This window comes from Propithecus coquereli, unplaced genomic scaffold (genome assembly GCF_000956105.1).
Source record: "Propithecus coquereli isolate 6110/MARCELLA unplaced genomic scaffold, Pcoq_1.0 Scaffold1, whole genome shotgun sequence".
Classification (NCBI taxonomy): Eukaryota; Metazoa; Chordata; class Mammalia; order Primates; family Indriidae; genus Propithecus; species Propithecus coquereli.
In genome coordinates, this window is record NW_012133857.1 from 10018791 (window position 1) to 10040633 (window position 21843).

Below are 21843 nucleotides of genomic sequence, written 5' to 3' on the forward strand. Positions count from 1 at the left end.
ATGCAGGCTGATGTGAGGAAAGCGCGTCACATGGGATCTTAGGAGCAGTGGGAGGCAGAGATTGCAGAAGGCCCTGCCATGGAGGCTGAGTACTCTGCACCAGGTGGGAGCAGCCAGCTACCCTCTGCCCTAGGGGGTCCAGCCTATGGGCTTCCCATATCTAGGGTTGACAAAGATCATTCTACCAGACAGGTCAGAAGCTTCTGTGTGGCCAGGCAGCAGGAGTCCAGAGGGGCAGGGACCACTCCAGGTCACAGAGAGCGGCAGTTGGGGAAGACTGGGAGAAGTCCAGGCCTGGGTTCCATCTGCCCTCCCTCTGACATGGGGCCTCCACCAGCCCTTTATGGGCAGGCACAGCTGCTGATGGCAGGGTTGTGTCTGATCCCAGTGGGCACCTGTCCCAGTCTCCAGGAAGGGGACAGGGTTAGAGGGTCAAAGTTCACTATGGTTCTTTGGGGCAATGAAAGGGTGTATTCCAGCCTCTGGTCAGAAGGCAGCCAAGGTCAAGGAGAGCCTGATTCCCACCAAAGTACCACAGAAAGAACACACTCACCTTCCATCCCAGACAGAGCTGCACCCTTATCCCAGCCTCAAGCTGTTTCCTGGCAGCCCCAGCTTTGGCCTGGGCAGTATGTTCTAGGCTCTCCATCATCTGACCCCTCCATCATCTGACCCCTTCACACTTCATCCACCTGCTGCAGGAGCCACCCCAAACCTTTGGATGGAGGCAGATCCTGGGGACTTTGCACTTGTCAGTATAAACTGCCCAGAATTCCCCACTCCATCCCCTTGTTCACCTGTCTACCACTAGAGCAGGCCCAGAAAGTGAGGGGTCTCCAAGGCCCAGGAAAAAGGAGGCACAGGAAAGAGAAGTGTTTAATTGAGCACCTGGTCTCTGCCCTGCCTTGCAGGGCTATGAGAGCTGCACCTGCAGCATCCTGAGCACAAGGGCAAGGGGGCCTGGGTGAGGGAGGACACACCAGGGAAGGGGCACAGAGTGTCAGAGAGCAGCAAGGAGGCTGAGGGGCAGTGGTAGCGCCAGGAGCAGGGCCCTGGATGGGGCCAGCATGGCCAGGGGCTGCCCGTTGAGACGGTCCCAGATCCAGTGTTGATAGGAGGAGATGTACAGGTAGATGGGCGGGGCCTGGCTCTTCTTGCAGCCTGCGCCCCAGCTGACCATTCCCACCAGGTACCACGTGCCCTCCATGGAGCAGACCAAAGGCTCCCCAGATACCTCCTGTGGGGAAGGGGGAGTAAAATGGGTCAGGGAAGCCAGGCGAGGCCTGAGGAAGGTGTGACCCAGAAAGGGACAAGCAGACTGCCCTCACACAGGTCCTCCACAGTCCCCCCGCAGTGTTGACACAGGTGAGAGGCGCTCTGGACCCAGATCTTTCTCAAAGGGCTTCATCTCCCCTCTTTAGCACACACCCTCCATCTCTCCCCAGCCCCCCATACCTCCAACCTCCATGCCCGCTCCTGACCCCTGCCTCTCTCGTCCCATCCTCTACCCCATGCCCCTCGCCCATATCCGACGGTCCCCTCCCTCCATTCCCTGCCCCACCCTGCACCCCTCAGGTCCCTCTCCACGCCCCTCCCCACCTTGGCCAGCTGCCCTCAGAGGTGAGTGCGCTGGGAGGTGTGCTTACATAGCAGAACTCTTCCCTGCTGACGTCCTTTGCACAAATCATCTTGGAGGTGATGATCTGAACCAGGGAAGGGATTTTGGAGAACCTGTGGTAGAAGTCGTCACACTCCTTGCTGTTCAGGATGGTGACCTCCTTCTCCTGAATGGTCCGGAACTGGGGCCACACGCCTGTGGGACAGCGCCCCATTCAGGTGCCACCAGCCTCGTCCCCATCCTCTCTCTGCTCTTCCCCACTTCCTGAGCCTCCTCTACTTGCCACACAGTGGCCATGGAGATCTCTCCCGGCACACGCCCCATTCTAGCTGGAACCCCTCAAGGGCCCTTGATACAGAGACCCCAGAGCAGGCTGCCCTCATGATCTGGCCTTGCTGGACCTGCTCTTGCTTTCTGCAAAGCCCAATCCACCGAGTCCTCTTAGCATCTCCTCTGTCCTCATCTCAGCATCTTGGCTTTGCCATTCCTTCCATCCCAAATGCCTGTCAAGCCTTTCAGTCTAAATCCCTCCTGTTGGTCAAGCCCTCCCCCACTGAGCTTTCCCAGCCCCCTCCACAGATCCCAGGCACTGATTCCTCTTCTCCCCTCCCCCACCAGTGTGTCTGTGTCCTTGGCCTGAGCTCCCAGCAGGTAGGAGACTTCAGGCTGTTCCCAGCCGTTCCCCAGACAGGCCATGGCAGGGTTGACAAAGTCACCCCTACCTCCTCCCACGTGAGCTAAATCCGCTGTGAGCTGTTCTGGGGTAAGATGGTTCCCACAGGGAAGGGCACCTCTCTTGTGGGTCAGGGGCTCCCTGACAGGAGTGGGCATTCCTAGGCTCCGTCAGGAAATGAACCACTGGATGGGCCTGAGAGAATATGTCTGCTCTTAGAGCCTTGCTCCTAAATTGGGGTGACGAGGGACTGAGGCCCACTGAGGGAAGGAAGGAACCATGAGCAGACCCCAAGTGATTCCCGACCTCCAGGTGCAGACTGTCCCTAGCTGGCCATAAGGAGCCTTCCGGGAGCATTCTCCAGACACAGAACCCCGCTCCCCTCGCTTCGTACACTCTGCTTTGAGTTGTGGATACCCTGGGCTTGTGTGTGGACTGCGAGATACTACTCTGTGCCCTGCCTTCGAGGGAGTTCTGTTTACATGCCCTGGTCTGGCTGAGGATTCGGGGGCAATCAGGGTCCTCTGAGGCCTGAACGGCTGTGATGTGTCCACTGCTGAGACCCTCAAGAGAAAGGAGACCTCAGAGATGAGAGCCCAAAAGGAAGGTCCCAGAGGCAGTGGGCTCCCTGGGGAAGGTGCTCAGAAGCCCCTCTTATGGTGGCACCCTGGCCTGCACCCAGGCCCTCTCTCACACCACCCACCCTGGTCTGGGGAGGCTCTGACTCACCATCAGCCTTGGGAAGTCCCCAGCCCGTCACAGTGCAGAGGGAATCGTCCTTTAGCACATAGTCCAAGCCAGGCAGGCAGATGGGCCAGACATAATTGTTGTACTGGAGCATCTGCTCGAGCTTGAGGAGGCCGATGTTGTTGTCCCGGCCAACCCAGGACCAGTACCGCCGCGCCCGGTACCTGCTGTTCACAATGACCTGGAGCACTGGGACGTCGGAGGTAGTCTGCGTCACCTGGTCAATCCATGGACTCCCCACCCTCACTGAATAGAAAACATCATGCCTAGGGGAACCATGAGGGAGCCTGCAGTCAGCTCCAGGCGGCCCACCCCCGCCTCCAGCCCCTGCCTTCCTGCCCTCTGAGTAAATCCTGGCAGGCCCACCCCTGTTTCCAGCCCCCTGAGCCTACTCCTCACAACAGATGTGAACAGGGCCCTGCACTCTGTGGTCCAGTCCTCACAGCCCTTCATTTTATGGAGGAGGAAACTGAGACTCAGAGAAGCCCAGTGACCTGCTCAGGGATGCACAGCTAGGAGGCAGTAGAACTGGGATACGGACCCAGTTTGCTCTGGTTCCAAATGCTAGACTCTGTTGAGCCCTGAGAGGGAAAGAGGCCCTGTGGCGTCGGCCATGGCCTTGTTCTCTGACTGCCATTCCTGGCATTCCCCTTGAAGTCTGTGTTGGCCCTTAGGCCTGGAACATGCTTCTCCACTGGTCAGCTCTCACAGCCAGTCCCCTGGCCCCGGAACATCAGCATACCCATTCTTTGTCCCCACACCGACCAAACTCCCTTGTGAGCATCTATCTTCTCCCCTACCGAGCTGAGAGGAATGGTCCATCCCCTCTCTGCCCCCAGTGCCCAGGCCAGGGCCTGGCTCAAAGGAGTGTCAAAGACTGTTGATTGAAAAAAGGAGGGAATGAGGAAGTGGGACCAGGGCGGGTGTAATGAAAGCACTAGGACTTCCCTCCTGAGGAGAGGAGGCAAGAGGCCAGAAAAATGGCTTCTGAGCCTCCATTCCCTATCTGTGGAATGAATGCACAAGACTGAGGGCCAGGTGAGGGGAGCACAGGGTGGGAACACTCAAAAGACTGGCCTCCGGCAAGGAATTCATAAGACCCAGCCCCCACCTGCTAGGAGCCAGGGTGAGGTGGGGCTGGGATTGTGGGGTTCCAAGGAAGGCATAGCTGCTATAGCCGCTGACAGACCAGGTGGGCAGGGTGACTGGGCCTCTCCACCCGCCCCACCTGGGCCCCAACTCACTGGATCAGGCAGTGGGCCACAGTCAGCACCCACTGGGAGGCAATGATGGTGCCTGCGCAGATATGTGTGCCATTGGCCCGCACACTGACCATCCATGGCCACCGCCGAGCCATAGCCTCTGGGTACCTGAGGGTGGGGTCTGACTCGTAGGAGAAGCCACAGGCTGAGGAGGAAAGTGAGAGCTTGATAAGGGATGGGCCCTTCCCTGTACCCCACCCTCTCCACCTGACCTCCCACCTCTCCAGCCACTGGCCTGCACCCATCCAAGTGGTGCTCCTTTTCCACTTCTCACCACAGAATGATGCTGTCCACATATGGACTGGGGTCTCCAGCCTCAGGAGGGCCTCGGCACTGCCCAGGTATCTCCCTCCCTGTTCCCATAGCCCGGGCCCAAAAGCATCCCCAGCTGACCAGCCCGGTGTACCACTGGCCCCTTTGTCCTGCCCAGCACGCCCTCAGCTCCAGCCAAACCCTTCACAAACTCATCTGTGTTTCCATCTGGTTCCATCCTCACCATGCCCCCAGCTTCGGCCAAGGCAGACCCCCTCCCTCCACTGGGAACACCCTCCTGTGATTCGGTGAGAGAAAAATGGACAACCCAACAGAAAAATAGACAATGTGTATGAACAGGCATATCTCAAGGAGGAATCCCCAGCAGCAAATGACCATAGAGTTGCCCAGCCCTGTCAGTCCTCAAGGAAATGCAAACTTGCATTATAATGAGCTTCTGCTCCATATCACCTGCCTGACAAAAACTAATGTCTCTGATCCCGAGTGCTGGTGAGGATTAGCACCCCAGAATCCACCACTGGTGGGAGTGTCAATTGCTGCAGCCACCTTGGGAAGCAGTTTTTTCAATTGAAGATGCACATATCCAACACCCCAGCAGTCCTGCTCCTAGGTGTTCTCCAGATGGATTAGTAGATGGTACAATCAACATAAGTGGGCCATGATACGAAAGAGAATGTTAGCAGGCACAGCACAGAGTACTGCTAGATCCTGTCCATGAGACTTTCTGTGGCGGTTAAATGGTATGCGCGGAGTCCCAGAGTAAGTATTTCTTATGTGAGTCTCAGTTAAACATGCTTAAGCCACTGCTCAAGAGAACATCTTACACACAGGCCCCGCAGACACCACAGGAAGGTTCACACAGCCCAGTCCTGAAAGCCGTGCTGGAGAGTCCCAAGGTCTCTGGCTGGGGGCCTGGGTCAGGGGCAGGCCAAGTCAGGCCTGGAGCAGGAGGAGAAGCCGCCGGCCCCACAGCCAGCTCAGGGAGGCGGGGAAATGCTGCCCATCCAAAGCTCCTCTGACTTTCCTGCCTCCTACCTCGTCGCTGAAGGTCCATTCCTCCAGGGAGGACCAGGAACTGGCCCACAATAAGAGCTCAATTAACACTAGTAGAAGGAAGGTGTCTTTTACCCCCACTCCCCTGCCCCTTCCTCCCCTGTCCCTTCTGCCTCTGGGATCAAAGGTCTTTAAGACTCCTCAGACATCTTCCTTGCCCTATGGAGTCCATGGTACTCACAGGGGTGTAAGACGGGTTCAGAAACAGAGGACTGCGTCGGGACGGTGGTCGTGGTCGGGGACTCCTGAGCAAGGCGAGGCAGGTCTGAGGGACAGCTGGCCTTGGGAGAGCAGAGGACCCCGGGGTCGGCCGGGGCGGCTGCGGACAGAGCCCCTGGAGCTTGCTCTGAGCCTAAGCAACCTGCGGAAGGACACGAGCGCATGAGATGGGGCTGGCTGGCAAGGCTGAGTCGGGGAGTGGGGACACGAGGCTCACCAGCGGGCCGCAGCAACAGCAGCAGCAGCAGCAACAAAAGGGCGCGGGTGTGGATGGCGGCAGACGTCCGTGGGCGCTGCCCGCGGGCCCGTGTCCCGCACCTGGGCTCCATCCCGCGGTGGCCGCGATTGCGCCTCTCCACCGCGCCCTGGTGCGCGCCCCGGATGGCGCCCCCGCTTGGCCCCACGCAGTGGCCTCTGGCGCGGGTGACTCAGGGCGCTCCCGGTGCCCAGCCTGCGCGGGCGCCCCCCAGGGACCGTCCTCCACGGCGCTCCCAGTGTCCGCCCGCGAGGGCGCCCCTAGCGACCGGCCACTCTGTCGCCTCCCAAGCCCTACTCTGGCCCGGCGGGCCGGCTGACCGCCATGTTTCGGGCTACGCCCGCCCTCCTCGGCCCCTCCTCCTCTACCTCCGCGGGGCCAAGCAGTTTTCTGGGGTCGTTCGACCTAACCTCGGCCAGTTCCTGGACCTCCCCAGCCCTCTGCCAGTTGCCCTGGACTGGTTCATGCTGTCACCCTCCATCTCATGTAGTGGAATGAAGACCAAACCCCCGAGACTCTCCAAGTGGCCCCATCTTCCCTCCAGCCTGGTAACGACAATGGGACTTTGCCCCAGCACTGAAATTAAGCAGATTAACCTGTTTTAAGTAATGATTTGTAAAGACTGTATCATTTTAAGCTACTATGTGCCCCCCACCTCCATTCAGCAGATGTCCTTGCTTCACCGATCCGTCTGTGTACTGCTTAGGAAAGGTGGCATCGGCGAAGGGATCGTCCACGGAGAAAGAGTGATGGTTACCACTAAGCCATTGTGGGAGCAGGAGGTCACTTTGCATGTTAGCATTTTGGTGTTTCAATGCCACAGACAGATAATACATTTAAAAAGTAGTCTGGGGGAGACACTCGAGCTGTCCATTCCAGTCTCTGAAAAGACAGCACCACTCCCTTCTGGGGCCCCACGGGGCAGGGTGGCTGGCTGCTCTGAACCTGAGGCGTCCTGAGCCTGAGGGGCACCCTCACTACCTCACACAGGGAGCAGGGCTCCGTCCTCAGTCTGGCTGGCTTGGGCCAGCCTTCTTTGCTCTCTGGAGTCCAAAGGAAGTCGCTGACAACATCTCAGGAGCTCAGGGTACAGTCACATCACACATTCACCATCCAAGCAGGCACTCTGCCCTGTCCCCACACCACCCACCCTTGCCAGGGAGGGAGGAGGAACTGGTCAGATTCTGCAGACCCTTAGGGGAGGATAGGAGACGTTGGGAGAGGCCCGTAGGTTCTGGAACATGGTCCACAGTGTGGGTCTGTGATCTGGCCATTGTGAGTTTCTTGGGAAAAAGCCAACCCTTGCAGGAAGGCCTGAGGGAAAGTGTTCATCAAATACCCAGGGCAGGGTTGTGGGGCCCTGAGGGATTGCTGGAGTGCTGGGATAACTAAGCAGGGGCTGCAACCCGTTTGGCAGAAGCTCAGAAAGGGGAACACTCTCCCAAGGTCACACAACAAGCACAAGACAGACATGGGGTAAGACTATTAGGGAAGGCTCAGTTTGAGAGGCCAGCCAGGACAGTGGGGTGCGGGACATTCTGAAGGGCTCCCGCCAAAGTCAAGAAGAAAGATGACGACATCAGTGGCTCAAAGTTCAAGAGAACCTTCACTGAACAACTGAAAACACAGTGGCTCTGGGCTCCTCCCCCAAGGTCACTCTGCTCTGCCATCCTGTGCAACTTCTGGTCTCTACTTCTCCTGGGGGCAGAGCAGAGAGGAGGAAGGCAGCCTCCAGGAGGGCCCATGCTGAAATCACAGCTCACAGGAGCCACAGGGAGCCCAAGGAGACCAGCAGGATGTAGCCAGTGAGGAAGATGGGGCTCAGGAAGGCAGGGCCAGCCCTACTGAGGAACCTCATGTCAGCGATCTGAGTCCTGATCCAGTGGGTGAAGTAGGAGGTACTGGTGTAGATGCCTGGGAACTGGCGCCGGCTGCAGCTAAAGCTCCAGCTCACAACTCCCATCTGGATCCAGGTCTTGTTCACTTGGCAGACAAGGGAGCTGCCAGAGTTAGCCTGCAGAGGAGAGGAAGGGAGGGGATATGTAGCATAAGCATGGCCTCAGGAGGGCCTCCTCAGCCTGAGCCATATCAGGCCCATGCTGTCCCCAAGGATGAGCTTTGTGACACATGGCTCTGCACTGGGGACCATGCTGACCTCTCTCTTCATTCTCCTGCCAACTACCCTCTGACTGTAATTCCCCAGTCCCCTCCTCTGTCTTCCCCTCAAATCTTGGTGGGCCTCCAAGGCGTTGCCCTTGGTTGCCTTCTTTCCTACAACCCTGCTTGCAGAGTGAGCTGTTTGAAATACAAACCAGCTGCCCTCTTTTTGTGCAGACATGGGTGCATATAGAACAATGTTACGATGACATATCAAAAGGTCATAGCTGTTATTTCTGGTGATGGTGGGTTTCTTATGATTTTTTAAAACTGTCTTTATACTCTTCTGTAATGTTGGAAAATTTTATGTCAGGAAAATAACTCATTATATTTATTTTTTAAACATAATGCAAACCAATATTTACAGGACGTAATCTAATAAAGAGTACATAAGACCCTGGAAGAAAAAATTAATAAAACTTTGCCTGAGAACATAAAAGAAGACCTATATTAACGTACAGATATACCATTGTTCATAGGAGAGACAACTTAAAACAATGTAAAAATGTCAATTCTCAGGTTCCTGCAATATGGAAGACAAGATACCCTAATAAACCTATTGCTAAAGATAACTAAAAATGTGGGATTTTAAAAAACTATCATTTTAAATGCATGGGTGAGCTGGCAAGAACTCTTAAAAATAACAAGCAGAGAAAGATTATTGGGGGAGGTATGAGGGTGTTCGTGGCCAGGAGATTACCCCATTGCCAGCTCCCTGACCTCTTAGCAAGGCAGGGACACATCCCCTAGAAGCAGCAGAGAGGTTTACATCCAATAGATTCTTAAATTGAAACTTTTAATGGGACGTGGTGTTTAATAACTGAAAGTGATTGAAAATTATGAACTCTGCCCAAAATGATGTTTGGGGGAGGGAGGAAGGTTTGACATAGGGTATGTGGGGGCAATTATTCGAAAGAATAAAACCATTTAATGTGAATACCTTAACAAATTGAGACTCCTCAATAAACAATTATAGGAGGGGATGTGGAGCACAATACAATAAACAATTATAGGAGGGGATGTGGAGCACAATATTTTAATTTAAATACACACATAGCAAATTAAAATTAAAATTAAAATACACACATAGCAACACTATGTATTTTATAACGATACAGACATCTTTAAGAACACGGATTAGAAAGATTTGAGTGGGTGTCTTTCGGGGCAGGGAGAATGGAAGATGAAGCTAGTGATAACTAAGCTGATGATGATGGTGTGAGGGCCCTTGCTTAAAGATATGACTGACTGGACTCTATAGTCCCAGAGAAACAGAGAAGAGAGAAAGAGAGAAAGGGATGGGGGGGTGAACAGAGAGAGAGAGAGAGAGAGAGAGAGAGATATCCATTGTATGTAGACATTATCTTACCACAGCAAAATAAAACCAGAATTCAATAACAAAATGTGAACCACTCCATCAATGAAAAACAAATTAACTTTCAAAAATGTTAAAGTAAAAACAGAATTAAAATCCACATATTGCATGGGATGTGGGCACACAGGAGAGTCCTAATTTAAAATACTTTTAATATCAAATAAGAGAGAATGAAAATAAATTATTCATTCTTATCATCAATTGTTTATCAGTGCACTTCAGCTCAAGATGCTTGAAATTAATAAAGACAAAAGGGATAATTTACGCATTAGAAAGGAGAAAAATCATAGATTTGAGAAATGAAATCAATAGCTTGTTCTTAAACAACAACAACAACAAAATACATAAATACCTTGTAAGTCTTACCAAGAAAAACAGCAAAAGAAGGAAAATGCAAACACTTATGGTTTGAGTAGAAAAGAAACTAGTACCACATTCAGGGAAAATTTACTTTCTCAGAATCTCAAGACTATTTACAACTTCCTCTTTATTGATTTAAATTCTGCATGAAATGAATAAGTCCTAAGAAAATGCAAATCGTTTAAACTAATTTAAAGTTAGACAGAAAGCCTGACAAGTCCAATCACTATAGGCAAAAGAACTTAAAATATTGCCCAAGAACAACCACTCAAAGGAGAGCAGGCCGATATGGTTTCACAGGCAACCTCTATCCAATGTTCAAGGAGGAGATAATTTGTTATTTCAAATGTTCCAGAACATGGACAAATACTTTTCAAGTGAAGCATAGTCCTGATGCTATCATTTGACAAAGGGGGTGCCTTCAATTATCCTAAAGTGGAGCCCAGCCTCAGTGGAGGGCAAAAAAAATAAAAGGGCATGGATTGTGCCACGTGGGACTATTTGTTCCCCAAGGCCAATACGTTTCCTGGCCCAGTGTTATCCCATGCCTGGCCCAGAGCCCAGCACACAATGTCTGTTGGATGAATAAATAAATTAAAACATGTTCTAAAAAAAGATATTATGAATCTGAATACAACAGATGAATGAAATAAAAGTACACTGTGACCAGGGAGGAGTAATCCTGGAATGCAGGGTGCACGGACAAGAGGAATCCGTTCAGAGAACTAATTCAGCACACAGAGTTAGAGCATGGAATCATCTTGATAGCTGCATAAAACACATTTATAAAGCAGAACATTCATTCCTGAAATACAATGGCATTGCAAACCAGAAGGGAACGGCTCTCCTCAACAGACTGTATGCCAAATTAGCACCATGAAATGCTTCATGATGAAGTGTGAGAAGCACTTCCATAGAGATCAACAACAGGAGAAAGCATAGCTATGATTCCTGGCTTTTCTGAGGAGAGGGACCCAAAACAATGAAAAAAGCAAAAACAGAAATGAAAGAGGTGAAATCATTACTAACTGCAGCTCACATGAGTGTAGGCCTGGAAAACCTGAGAGTCAACAAAAAACTTCTAGATATAATAAAAGAGTTCAGTAAGCTGAACTCCCAGACACTTTCAACAAGAGGATAACTCTAGGGGATAGAAATGAAGAAAGTTAAATTGCAGGAAGTCCTGGCCCTGCTGAGGAGGCTGTAGACATTGATTACCTCTATGTGATAATTCAATTTTAAGTATGCATGTGGAAAATATAAGGTGACCAGTAGCAGAATGAATATTTAACTTCTAAACCACTAAAGGAGAAAAGTAGAATGAAGAAAAATGAATCAAACTAAAACATAAAGTGGGGGAACAAAAGAAACCCGTCTTCCTGGTAAATGCATTAAAGGACAGTCTCTCAGATGTGTTGAGAAAAAATAGCTTACAGCTTTATGTTGTTTACAAGAGATACAACCAAAATTAAATGACATAATGTCTCCTGGGAGACAGTAGTTTTTCTGCAATATAGTTCCGGACATCTGCAATCAGACAAGGAAAAGAAATAGGTGTACACGTTGAAAAGGAGGCAAATTTATCATTATTTGCAGATGATATGTCTCTGGTCCTACGAAATTAAAGAAAATCAGCCAGATCCAGAAAGGTTGCTTATTACAAAGTGAATACACAAAAATCTATAATATAAACAGAAAATATAATGAAAGAAAATATACTGTTCACAATAAGAACATAATATATAACATCAAGGAATAGACTTTAAGAAACAGCATGCAGTAACCACATGGCAAAAGCTACAACCTCCTGCTCTATGAACATAGAGAAATAGAGCAGAATAAAAGAGGCGGTTTTCCCTAAATCTCTTAATTTCCACCAAAATTCCCAAGTGGATTTCTTTTTGATAACATTATTGTAAGATTGTTCATTTAGAATGAGTGTGGGAGAACAGCCAGGTAAAGGAAGAATAATGAAGGAGGACTTGCCTTCTTTTTTGCTACATACAAAAAAGAATTATAAAACTGCAATAATTTAAAAAGAGAGGTGGCGGCATAGGGATGAGGCTGTAAATGACAGAAATACTCCAATATAAGATGGGAATTTATAATACAATTAAAGGGGCATTTCTAATTCATAGCCACAAACATATAAGTATTCAACAAAAGATTTTTACATAATGTGCTACCCATCTGGAGAAAAATAAAGCTGCATTCCCTCTCTCTACCTTCTAGATGAATCAAAATTAAAATGCTTAAAGAAAATCACTAGAACATGATGAGTAAGTAATTTTTTAATCTTAGGGTAGGAAAGGTATTTCCAAGAACGGCCAAAAAAATCCTGAAAATCATCAAGGGAAATAATAAGACACATGAGCACATAAAAATTTTACATAGGCCGGGCGCGGTGGCTCACGCCTGTAATCCTAGCACTCTGGGAGGCCGAAGCGGGTAGATCGTTTGAGCTCAGGAGTTCGAGACCAGCCTGAGCAAGAGTGAGACCCCGTCTCTACTAAAAATAGAAAGAAATTGGCCAAACAACTAAAAAATTAGAAAAAAAAAAATTAGCCGGGCATGGTGGCACGTGCCTGTAGTCCCAGCTACCTGGGAGGCTGAGGCAGGAGGATCTCTTGAGCCCAGGAGTTTGAGGTTGCTGTGAGCTAGGCTGACGCCACAGCACTCTAGCCCAGGCAAGAGAGGAGACTCTGTCTCAAAAAAAAAAAAAAAAAAAAAAAAAAATTTTACATAATTCTATGGGGAAAAATCCACACCAAAGAAAGGTAAAAGATGGACAAACAACGTAAAGTATTGTAAAGCATTTTACAAAGTGTTAACACTTCCAGTACCCAAAGTTTTGGAGTAACTTCATTTCAAAATAATTTGAGACTTACAGAAGAGTTGCCAGTATAATATTTTTACCCAGATTCACTAACTGTTAATGTTGTTTTACCATATATATTTTTTAAGATACAGGGTCTCACTCTGTTGCCCAGGCTGGAGTTCAGTGGCGCAATCATAGCTCACTGCAGCCTTGAACTCCTGGGCTCAAGCAACCTTCCTGTCTCAGCATCCCAAAAGCTAGGACTACAGGCATGAGCCACCGTGCCTGGCTCCTATATTTGTTTTGTAGTGTCTCTCCATATGTATGTGTATATATATACACATTATACATGTGTTTATGAACCATTTGAAATAAGGTTGAAAAACACATACTGCTCCTCTACCACTAATTACTATAGCATATAATATCCAGAGTTTTTATAAATCAATAACAACAAAAGTAGTTTAATAGAAGAACATGGCCAAAAGATATGGGAAAGTGTAAATGGTATATTGAACAAAGCAAGCATTTTATTTGGACTCCCTTTGTCCCTTTAACATTTATTTAGAAGGTGAGTTATTTCTCTGATCCTGGGCAAAGACTTGAGCAGAACCAGAACTTTTTGCTCACTGTGATTAATGTAATCACAATCACTATAATTGCGTCAAGCATCACAAAAACATTTCAGTTCAGAAATCAGAAGATCCATTTCCACTTAATAATCACAATGTTAGACTTGATCTAAAGGAAAACTCCCCACTGCCATCTGGGACTTTGGCAAGCAGGAAGCCTGCAAAGGGAGAAGAGAGGGCTGCACTCTCCCTGTCCCTCTAGCTTCCACCCCTCCTACCCCATCTTGCTACCCTGGTCTTCTGCACCTGCCAAGGTTAAAGCAGAAGAGTGAAGAGGAGAGAACTGTCTTAACCCTCTCCCGGCCACTCGTGCTCTCTCACAGTGCAGGGGATTTACAGCTGCCTCTCTCTCTAGGTTCAGGGCACACATCACTCCCTGACAGCATGCTCTCTGAGCAATCCCACTGAAACCACTTGCAGTAGACTTGAACTGTGGGACAGCCGCCCCCCATCCCCTTAAAGGGAGAAGGGTGAGCTCATAGGAGCAGTTCTCTCCAGAGAAATCCTCACAAAATCACCTCCTGCTCTATCCCCTTGACCCTTTGATACACACATAGTGGAATACCAGTTACACAACTCTCTTTGGATTCTGATACTTAATGTATTTTGGTATCTTTGTTGAAACTTCCTATTTAATATCCCGTTACAGAAGTAATTTACAGAATTTCTCCATTTCATGACATTACAACAAAAATAAGAATGTTATAGTCTACCAAAACACAGAAGTTAATAGCTAATGCCTACTGTTGGTGATGATGCAGGAAACGGCATTCATATACTGCTGGCGTTAATATAAATGGAGTAAATCTTTGGGGAGGCTAATTTGTCAATATCTATTAAAATCCAAAATGTATATACAACTCATTTTGTAATTATACTTCCAAAAATTTACTCTAGAGAAATGCTTGAACAAATGTGAAAAGATAAGTGAACAAAGATTTTTACTCTGGTATAGTAAAAAACATACTGAAATGAGGTCAAATGTCTGTCACTAGGAGAATGGTTAAATAATTGTGACATAGCCATATGAGAGAAGTATTATTCAGCAGTTAAGGAGAATGAAACATATTTATATGTATAGACATAGAAATGAGTCCAAGATATATTTTAAGTAAAAAAATGTTAAAGTTGGAGAATAAAATTATATAACAGTCTTTTGTTAAAAATAAAAACCAGAAAAAAAACTCTAAGACTTATTTAGGATTTTATATGTACAGAAAGAAATGTTAGGGAAATAAACTAAACAATCTAGAGTAGAAATTTCGAAGTAGTCCAATTATAGGGAGGTTTCATTTTCTAATTTTTGCAAGCTATGTATTCCTCTCTTTATTACAAAATGTGTGCATTTCCTTCCAAAATCAGAAAACATAATATTTTTAAATAAAGTAATGGCAATGGAATCACAACAGTGAAAATTAAGAGATAAATTCAAAGTTTAAATCAAAGGTGATTTCACAACCTTAAATGCTTTAAACACAAAACAAGAAAGAATAAATCTTTCTGCTCAAGAAGACATAAAAAGAAAACCAAATCAAGCCCAATTGAGAGCAGACATATTAGTACAGATAGAAAATTATGAAATAAATGTTAAAAATTTTTGTTGCCACTGCACTCTAACCAGGCAACAGAGCAAGACCCTGTCTTAAGACAAAAAACAAAAAACCCCTCACATACGAGGCCACCAAACAAGTCTCAACATATTCCATATAACTGGTATCACTGTAGAACTCACTTTATGACTATAAGGAAACTGAGTTGTAAATCAATAACAACAATAAAAATTTGCATGGGTCAAAAAGGAAATAAAAAGGAAATTATATAAAATATTTAGAATTGGATGACAACAAAAATGCTACATATCAAAATTTGTGGCATAAAGCTAATGCAATATTTAGAGGGAAATTTGTAGCCTCAAATACTTGTATTAGAAAGGAAGATCGAAAACAAATTATCTAAGCATCCAACTCAAGAATTTAGCCCCTGTGTACGTAGAACCTTGATATGTGAGAGAGATGGAGACTGGCAGTGCAGGAAATGACTTTTACAATGAATGGCACTGGGACAATCGGTAGTCCACTTGAGGAAATAAATAAAAATAGATTACTATCTTACAGCATTCACAAATGAATGCCATGGGGATTCAAAATATGAAAATTCAAAATTTCCAAACTTTCAGGAAAAAAATATAAGAGAATGTCTTTATGATCTTGGGAAAAGGAAGCATTTCTTAAATAAGACACAAGCATAAACCAGAAAGGAAAACATGATATATTTGACTAAAATAAAATCTAAAGTACTGTTCAGCAAAGGACAATATAAACAAAATGAAAAGATAAATTGAAACCTGGAAGAAGATATTTGCAATATACACGACGAACGTAGAATACGTATCCAGAATATTTAAAAATAATAAAAAGAACAAGGGAAACACTAGAAAAGTGTGCAAAGTATATGAATAAATGATTCATAGAAGAGGAATCACAAATAGTGAATAAACATATGAAAAGATGCACAACTGCACTAGTAACTGAGGACACTCACATTGCAACCACAGTGGGGTACCATCTCTCATTCACCAGAATGGAAAACATTTTCTCGTCTAATACTAAAGCTGTCAAGGATATGGAGCAATGGCACTCTCACACAGAGCTGTTAGAATACAGATTAACTCAATCACTTTGGGAAACAGTTTAGCAATGACTATTAAAGATGAAGGTAAATATAGCCTACGACCCACCAGTTCCATGCAGGGTGCATCCTGTTGAGAAATTCTGGAACAGGTAAATAGGGAGATATATGTGAGAATATTTAGAGCAGCAGAATTTGTGATATGGAAAAATTGGAAATGCCCTCGATGTTTATAAACAAGAGAATGGATAAATCATGGCACATTCACAAAAGAGAATATTATAGAGCTATTAATTAATGAATTAAAGCTGCATGTATCAATGTGGATAAATCTCAACAACAATGTTGAATAGAAGATGCAAGCGGCAGAAGACTGCCTGCAGAATCAATGCCATCTATGCAAAACTGGTTCTGCTAGCACCTGGCCCAGACGCTGGCATGTGGCTGACATTCAGAAGTGTTAAATGACCTGAGAAGTACTACCATTATTACCATTGTGGTAGACAGGGACAAAGAATATTTCGTTCCTATTTTATGGATTGGGAAACTGAAGCTAAGGGGAAGGAGATTTTTGTAAGGTCTCCCAGTACCATGTGAAAAGGAAACCATGACCCCTGAAAGCCCCCTCCTTGCCCCCAGACCACATGCTCCACACCTGACAAGTATCTGAGCCCCATTCTGAGCTGGCACACAGCAAATCCTTCCCAAGGAACTTTTGGTCCGCGGAGAAGAGGAATCGGTACCGTTGACTGCAGATTTCATTGTTTATGATCTTTACGGCCACTTCCTGAAGACTGTAAGTCAACTTTGGGTTCACTGAAGAGAGAGAGAGCCTGCCTCATCATCCTGCCAATTTTTCAGCATATCTCCATGTCAGAGTTGCCACATTCGCTACTGTGGGAGGGAGGGCCCCTTCCTGGGATAGTGATTTATAAAGGCCAGGGCCCACAGCCTGAATTTCAAAAAATCCCCAGCTCATTAAAAAGACTAGGCGAAAGTCTTTTAAGGGGCTTGGAGCAATATGCAGGCACCAGATGAGGACAAGGAGAGATTTCCCCAGTAATTCAGGTTCTATGAGAGTGAGGAGATAAGCACTGCTCCACGGCCACCAAAAAGGTGGCAAAACCCTAGAGTTCAGAGTTGTGGCACCCCCTGGAAAGCATGACCCCAAAAAGGCTCCCAGATTCTAGGACCCCAGGGTAGCACCAATAGGGGCCAGACCTCTGGGAATTAGGGGTGGCTCAAGGTAACTGGTGAGAGTGATGGCTAAAGAGGCCTCCTCAATGCCTCAGTATCTCCTGAGGTCATGGCCCTCATACCACCTGCAGACAGGGAGTCCCATTAATAGCCAAGGATTAATTTTCTGCCATGCTGCAGGGTGAGGGCTTGGCATTGGATTTAATTTAGCTTTGGAAACTGAGGTCCATGCAAGCCACGTGTGTCTATACACTACACTACTGTGTATATCTTTGTATCTGGAGGTCAGGATAGTGCATGGCACATGTAGGTGTTCGGGAAATGTTTGCTGGCTGAGTGAATGAGTGAATAAAGGAGTGAACAAATGAGCCCATGATGGGGCTGTGTAATGAAGAGGCAGGTGTCTTGGAACCTCGGCCTGCCTTCACTCACCTTTTCCTGTCATTCCCCACCCGATCACCCAGCACATGTTTCCGATGTGTGGCTTGAATCTGGTGTTGGGGAGGCAGACGGGCTGGACCAGGGGGGACCAGAAGATGGCGTCCCTGAGCTTCAGGAGGGCAATGTCCTGGGAAATGCGATTGTCGTAATCCTCATGAATCACGATGCGAGTGAGCGGGAGCTGAGTGCCATTTTCTGGGAGGTGCTGGACTCCCACCATCACGGAGTACTGTGTGGGGTCCTTGGATCTGCAGGGTCACAGGTAGGAGGCAGATCGCCAGCAGTAAGGCCATGAGTGGCTAGAGAGACAGGGGCTGAGCACGGGCTACCCAGCCAGGCCCCCTACTCCCAGATCCCCAAATACACCAGGGCCCCTCAGGCTGGGAAGCAAAGTCCCTGGGCCAGGCTGGCCACCCTGACTGACCTCTCTAAGCAGTGCGCGGCTGTGAGGACCCACTGGCGATGGATGAGAGAGCCGCTGCAAATGTACATGCCCAGGAACAGGATGCTCACCTGCCATGGCCACTTCCCTACCTCCACCATCTTCCCCTTCACCATCCTGCAGGATATGTTGGTGTGACCGCAGGCCAGGAACCAGGCCCCTGAGGAAAGAGACTCTCAGGCAGCAAAGGGCTGCCCTCCCACCCCCGTACACAGCGGACTGTTGAGGCAGAGAGAACTGCCTGCCAGCCCTGTCACAAGCAGCCACTGCCATGTGCACCCATGGGGAGGGGCTTTTCCAACTTCCTTGAAACTGCAACAAGAGACCCAGAGGCAGCAGGTGCCCCACATTATAAAGAGAGTCCCCAAACAATGGGGACCAGAGAGCCCTTCAGGGCTTGTTAAGAGCCATGACACAAAGACTCATCCCTGCCCATCATTATACAAACAGATGGCTGGGGGAGTGAAGAAGAGAATCATCAGCAGTGAGCTGTCAGCTGGGGGTAGGTGACAGAGCACAAGTGGGCAGGGCTGTATGTCTGTTGTAGCCAAAAGAAACAGACATAGATGTTGCATTGTGCAACCCCAGGCCCACCTTGATGCTGGCCACAGCCCTGGGGCTGGGTCTTTGTGATCGTACAGGGAAGTGACCAGAGATGCTTATCCATTTCCCAGCAGCAGGGGTGGGAGGAGAAGAGGCTGTGCTGACCTGGATATGAGACTGAGATTTTAAATTGGACCAGCCTGGATTGGCACTGGTGTTTAATAATTAAACATCATAAAGGATAAGAAAGGGAGAAAGATTCTACAGCAAGGATTGGAGACCAAGATTAAAGAAAAAATGAAAAAGTTTCTCATCCAGCCTGCTATCAAGTTTGGGCTAGTCAAAACAAACTGTTCCATGTGATCATGGACCTCCTCTTAGATGTGAAAGTGGACATGAATTTCCACCATCACAAGCTGTTCTGGTTACAGAAAGCGTTTCCCAGGGCAGCACGGCGTGCAGTGCCAAGCAGAGTGTCAGGAACCAGCATCAGCAGCCAAGGCTAGTCCTGGCCCCCCAGGTCTGCGGCAAGTTGGGGCAGTGGAGGGGATATAGGAATCAACAGGCAAGAGTAGTATCTACAGTGACCTGTGCATAGGAGCAGAAACATCTACCGGCCCTGGCTCATAGAAATCCCTCCAAGTGTCACAGAACATTCACGTTTGGGCTCATTAATCCTGCGTGTGCCAGGATATAACTGGCCAGTTCCCGTGCCACAGACTTCTGTGGCTAGATGCGTTCACCCTGCACTAGTGGCCTTCCACATGGATCACAGGCACCCCATTCTCCCTCACCTCCACGGAGTGCTGCCTTGCCCTGCACCTCACCTTCCCGTCCTCCTCCATGGCCCTTTCCGTCGCTGTTCTATTTTCTGTCTCCCCCAGGGGGAGCCACTCTTCCAGCCCTTCTCACTGTGGTGAGTACATGGCTGCTTTTCTGTTTCTGATGACAGCCTGCCCCAGTCAAGACTGATCCACACTGGGAGCAAGGAGAGGGCTTCCAGAGGCTTGCCCTTTCCTTGCCCACAAGCTGAGGCCGCACGGAGCCTGCAGAAGAACTTTACCACGTTAAAAAGTGACAGCCCCCGAGGCAGGGGTAGGTTTCACCTGGGTGCTCCCTACTCTCAAGTGAGCTCCTCAGAACTCACATCCAGGACAATGTCGACTCCAACCTCCTTTCCCAAAGCCTTACTGGGATTTGTAGGATTCGCCCCGGAGGTGCCAGCACCAAGTACATCAGCCAAATCTGGGGGGAGCCATGATAGATTATTTGGGGGTGCAAAGCATCACAGATCAACCTTGATCCAGGCACAGTGTCACCATTTCATACACAGTACTCAGGTTCAAATGGATTCCACTGCAGACCGCCTCCACCTCTTCTTGGAGTTCAGAGTCAGAGCACTCCACTTACAAGCAGTACCCTGATGTCATTTCCCACACTCACACATGGTCACAGGGAGACATCTATTGGCCGCATGACCTCTGTCCCCGTAATGTCATGTCCCCACACCCATCCCACATCATTATAGGCACAGAAGTCCTCTATGTGGAGCTGCACACATCCTCGCCACCCCAAAACATCACGGATGCCTGAGGGCAGCACAGCACAGTTCAGAGTAGGAAACGACCCATTCATTCATTGATTCATTCACTCACTCAGTCACTCATTCAATGAGGCACTAGTCCAGGAGGGGGAGTCACACAGTGATGGGGGCCACATCCCCATTCACAGATGCCACCCCAGCATGTTCTCTGCCAAGCAGCAGAACAGGCAACTGACAGGTGACCTGAGTCAACGCTGCTACCACAAAATCACCTGTGGTAGTCAGTTGGGGTGGGAACCTGAGACCCTCTGTCACTTGGGGTCCCAAACTTTTCACCCCCAAAGAGACTATTGAAAACTGGTATTGAGTCCTGGCTCCACCACTCACAAGCCACTCGTAAACCCTGGCCTTCCTACTGTGAAATGGGGTCACTGGTAAAGCTCCCCTCACAGAGGGTTGAGCTGTAACACTGTCTCAACAGGGCCTGATAACAGAGGGGACACTCACATATCACTACGTCATCACCACAAGTCTGGTTCTCCTATGACTGTGCCTCCCAAACAAGCTCATTTGGATGTCAGTTTGTTCCCCCATTTTTAATAAGGCTCTTCCCTCATGTGTTCATGGTCACCCTGGAAATTGGAACTGCCCCGACACTGTATGGGTCCCCAGTCTGCTGAGGATGTACCCATCAGGATCTGGACAAATGGAGGCCCTCAGGCATGAGGACAGCTGACACAGGCACCCAGGCAAACAGTCCCCCTCCGGCCTCTGCCCTATGCCCCTGAAGCCCTACCTTCAACATACGGCTGATTTGCTAATCTGGCAGAAGGAACTGGAGATGTGAGAAGATCCCCTGACCCACACGTCATGGCAAGCAGATGTCCAGTCCTCACAGCTCCTTATAACCAGAAGGGAGGAAGGGGGAGGGGCATCTCCACTGCTTGAGGATTCTAGAACTCGTGGTTTGTTTATTCAGGACAACAGGGAGTGGGCCTCTGGCCCAGGGCTGGGGACTTACCTGGCTACGGCAGCAGCAAGACTCTAAGAAGGAGGCAGTATGGTCATTGCAAGGCCCTGCCAGGACCTCATGTGATGCTGCTGTCAGGAACCTCCCTGGAATAGGGCTCCTGGTGCCTGGCCTGACACAGTGCCTTCTGGGCCCAGCTCTTAGCACTGCACCCAGTGCCCAGCCTTGGCCTTGATGGTGCCCCTGTGCCTAGTTCTGAGCCTGTGACAGCACCGAATGTCCAGCTTGTGACACTGCCTGGTGCCCAGCCCAGGCTCCTTCATGAAGCCGCTCTGATGGCCTCCTTGGAGGTGTGGAAAACAAGGCACTACAGGGGGGTGACAAGTTCCTGTAGTGCGTGGCTGAGGCGGAACTGGAGTTTTCCTTTTTCCCTCAGGGTGTGTATTTTCAAGAGAACAGCTCCTGGGTGGTGGGAGTCCAGGCGTGTCTGGCCTGGGAAGGTGGCTTCCTGAGAGGAAGCAGCTTGTAAGCTTGGGTCTTCATGAATCAGCAGAACGAATGACATCTTGGGACACCTCCCCACCACTCCACTGAGGATCCCTCCTCCCAAAGAGCCCATGCTTCTCACACTGTCAT

The 21843-nt window shown here is 48.7% G+C and overlaps 2 protein-coding genes across 2 annotated transcripts; both read right to left on the reverse strand.

Annotated features, from left to right (window-relative positions):
• Positions 1 to 1000: 1000 nt before the first annotated feature.
• On the reverse strand, positions 1001 to 8064 carry PRSS50 (protease, serine, 50). Its single transcript, XM_012637764.1, has 7 exons — positions 7865 to 8064; positions 6063 to 6259; positions 5808 to 5987; positions 4283 to 4445; positions 3021 to 3304; positions 1647 to 1813; positions 1001 to 1237 (listed from the first exon to the last, which is right to left on the reverse strand). Exons 1-7 carry the CDS (start codon positions 8062 to 8064, stop codon positions 1001 to 1003), a joined length of 1428 nt encoding a protein of 475 aa, XP_012493218.1.
• On the reverse strand, positions 7925 to 21109 carry PRSS46 (protease, serine, 46). Its single transcript, XM_012654892.1, has 4 exons — positions 21034 to 21109; positions 18134 to 18311; positions 17701 to 17957; positions 7925 to 8115 (listed from the first exon to the last, which is right to left on the reverse strand). Exons 1-4 carry the CDS (start codon positions 21107 to 21109, stop codon positions 8111 to 8113), a joined length of 516 nt encoding a protein of 171 aa, XP_012510346.1. The 3' UTR covers positions 7925 to 8110.
• Positions 21110 to 21843: the final 734 nt, after the last annotated feature.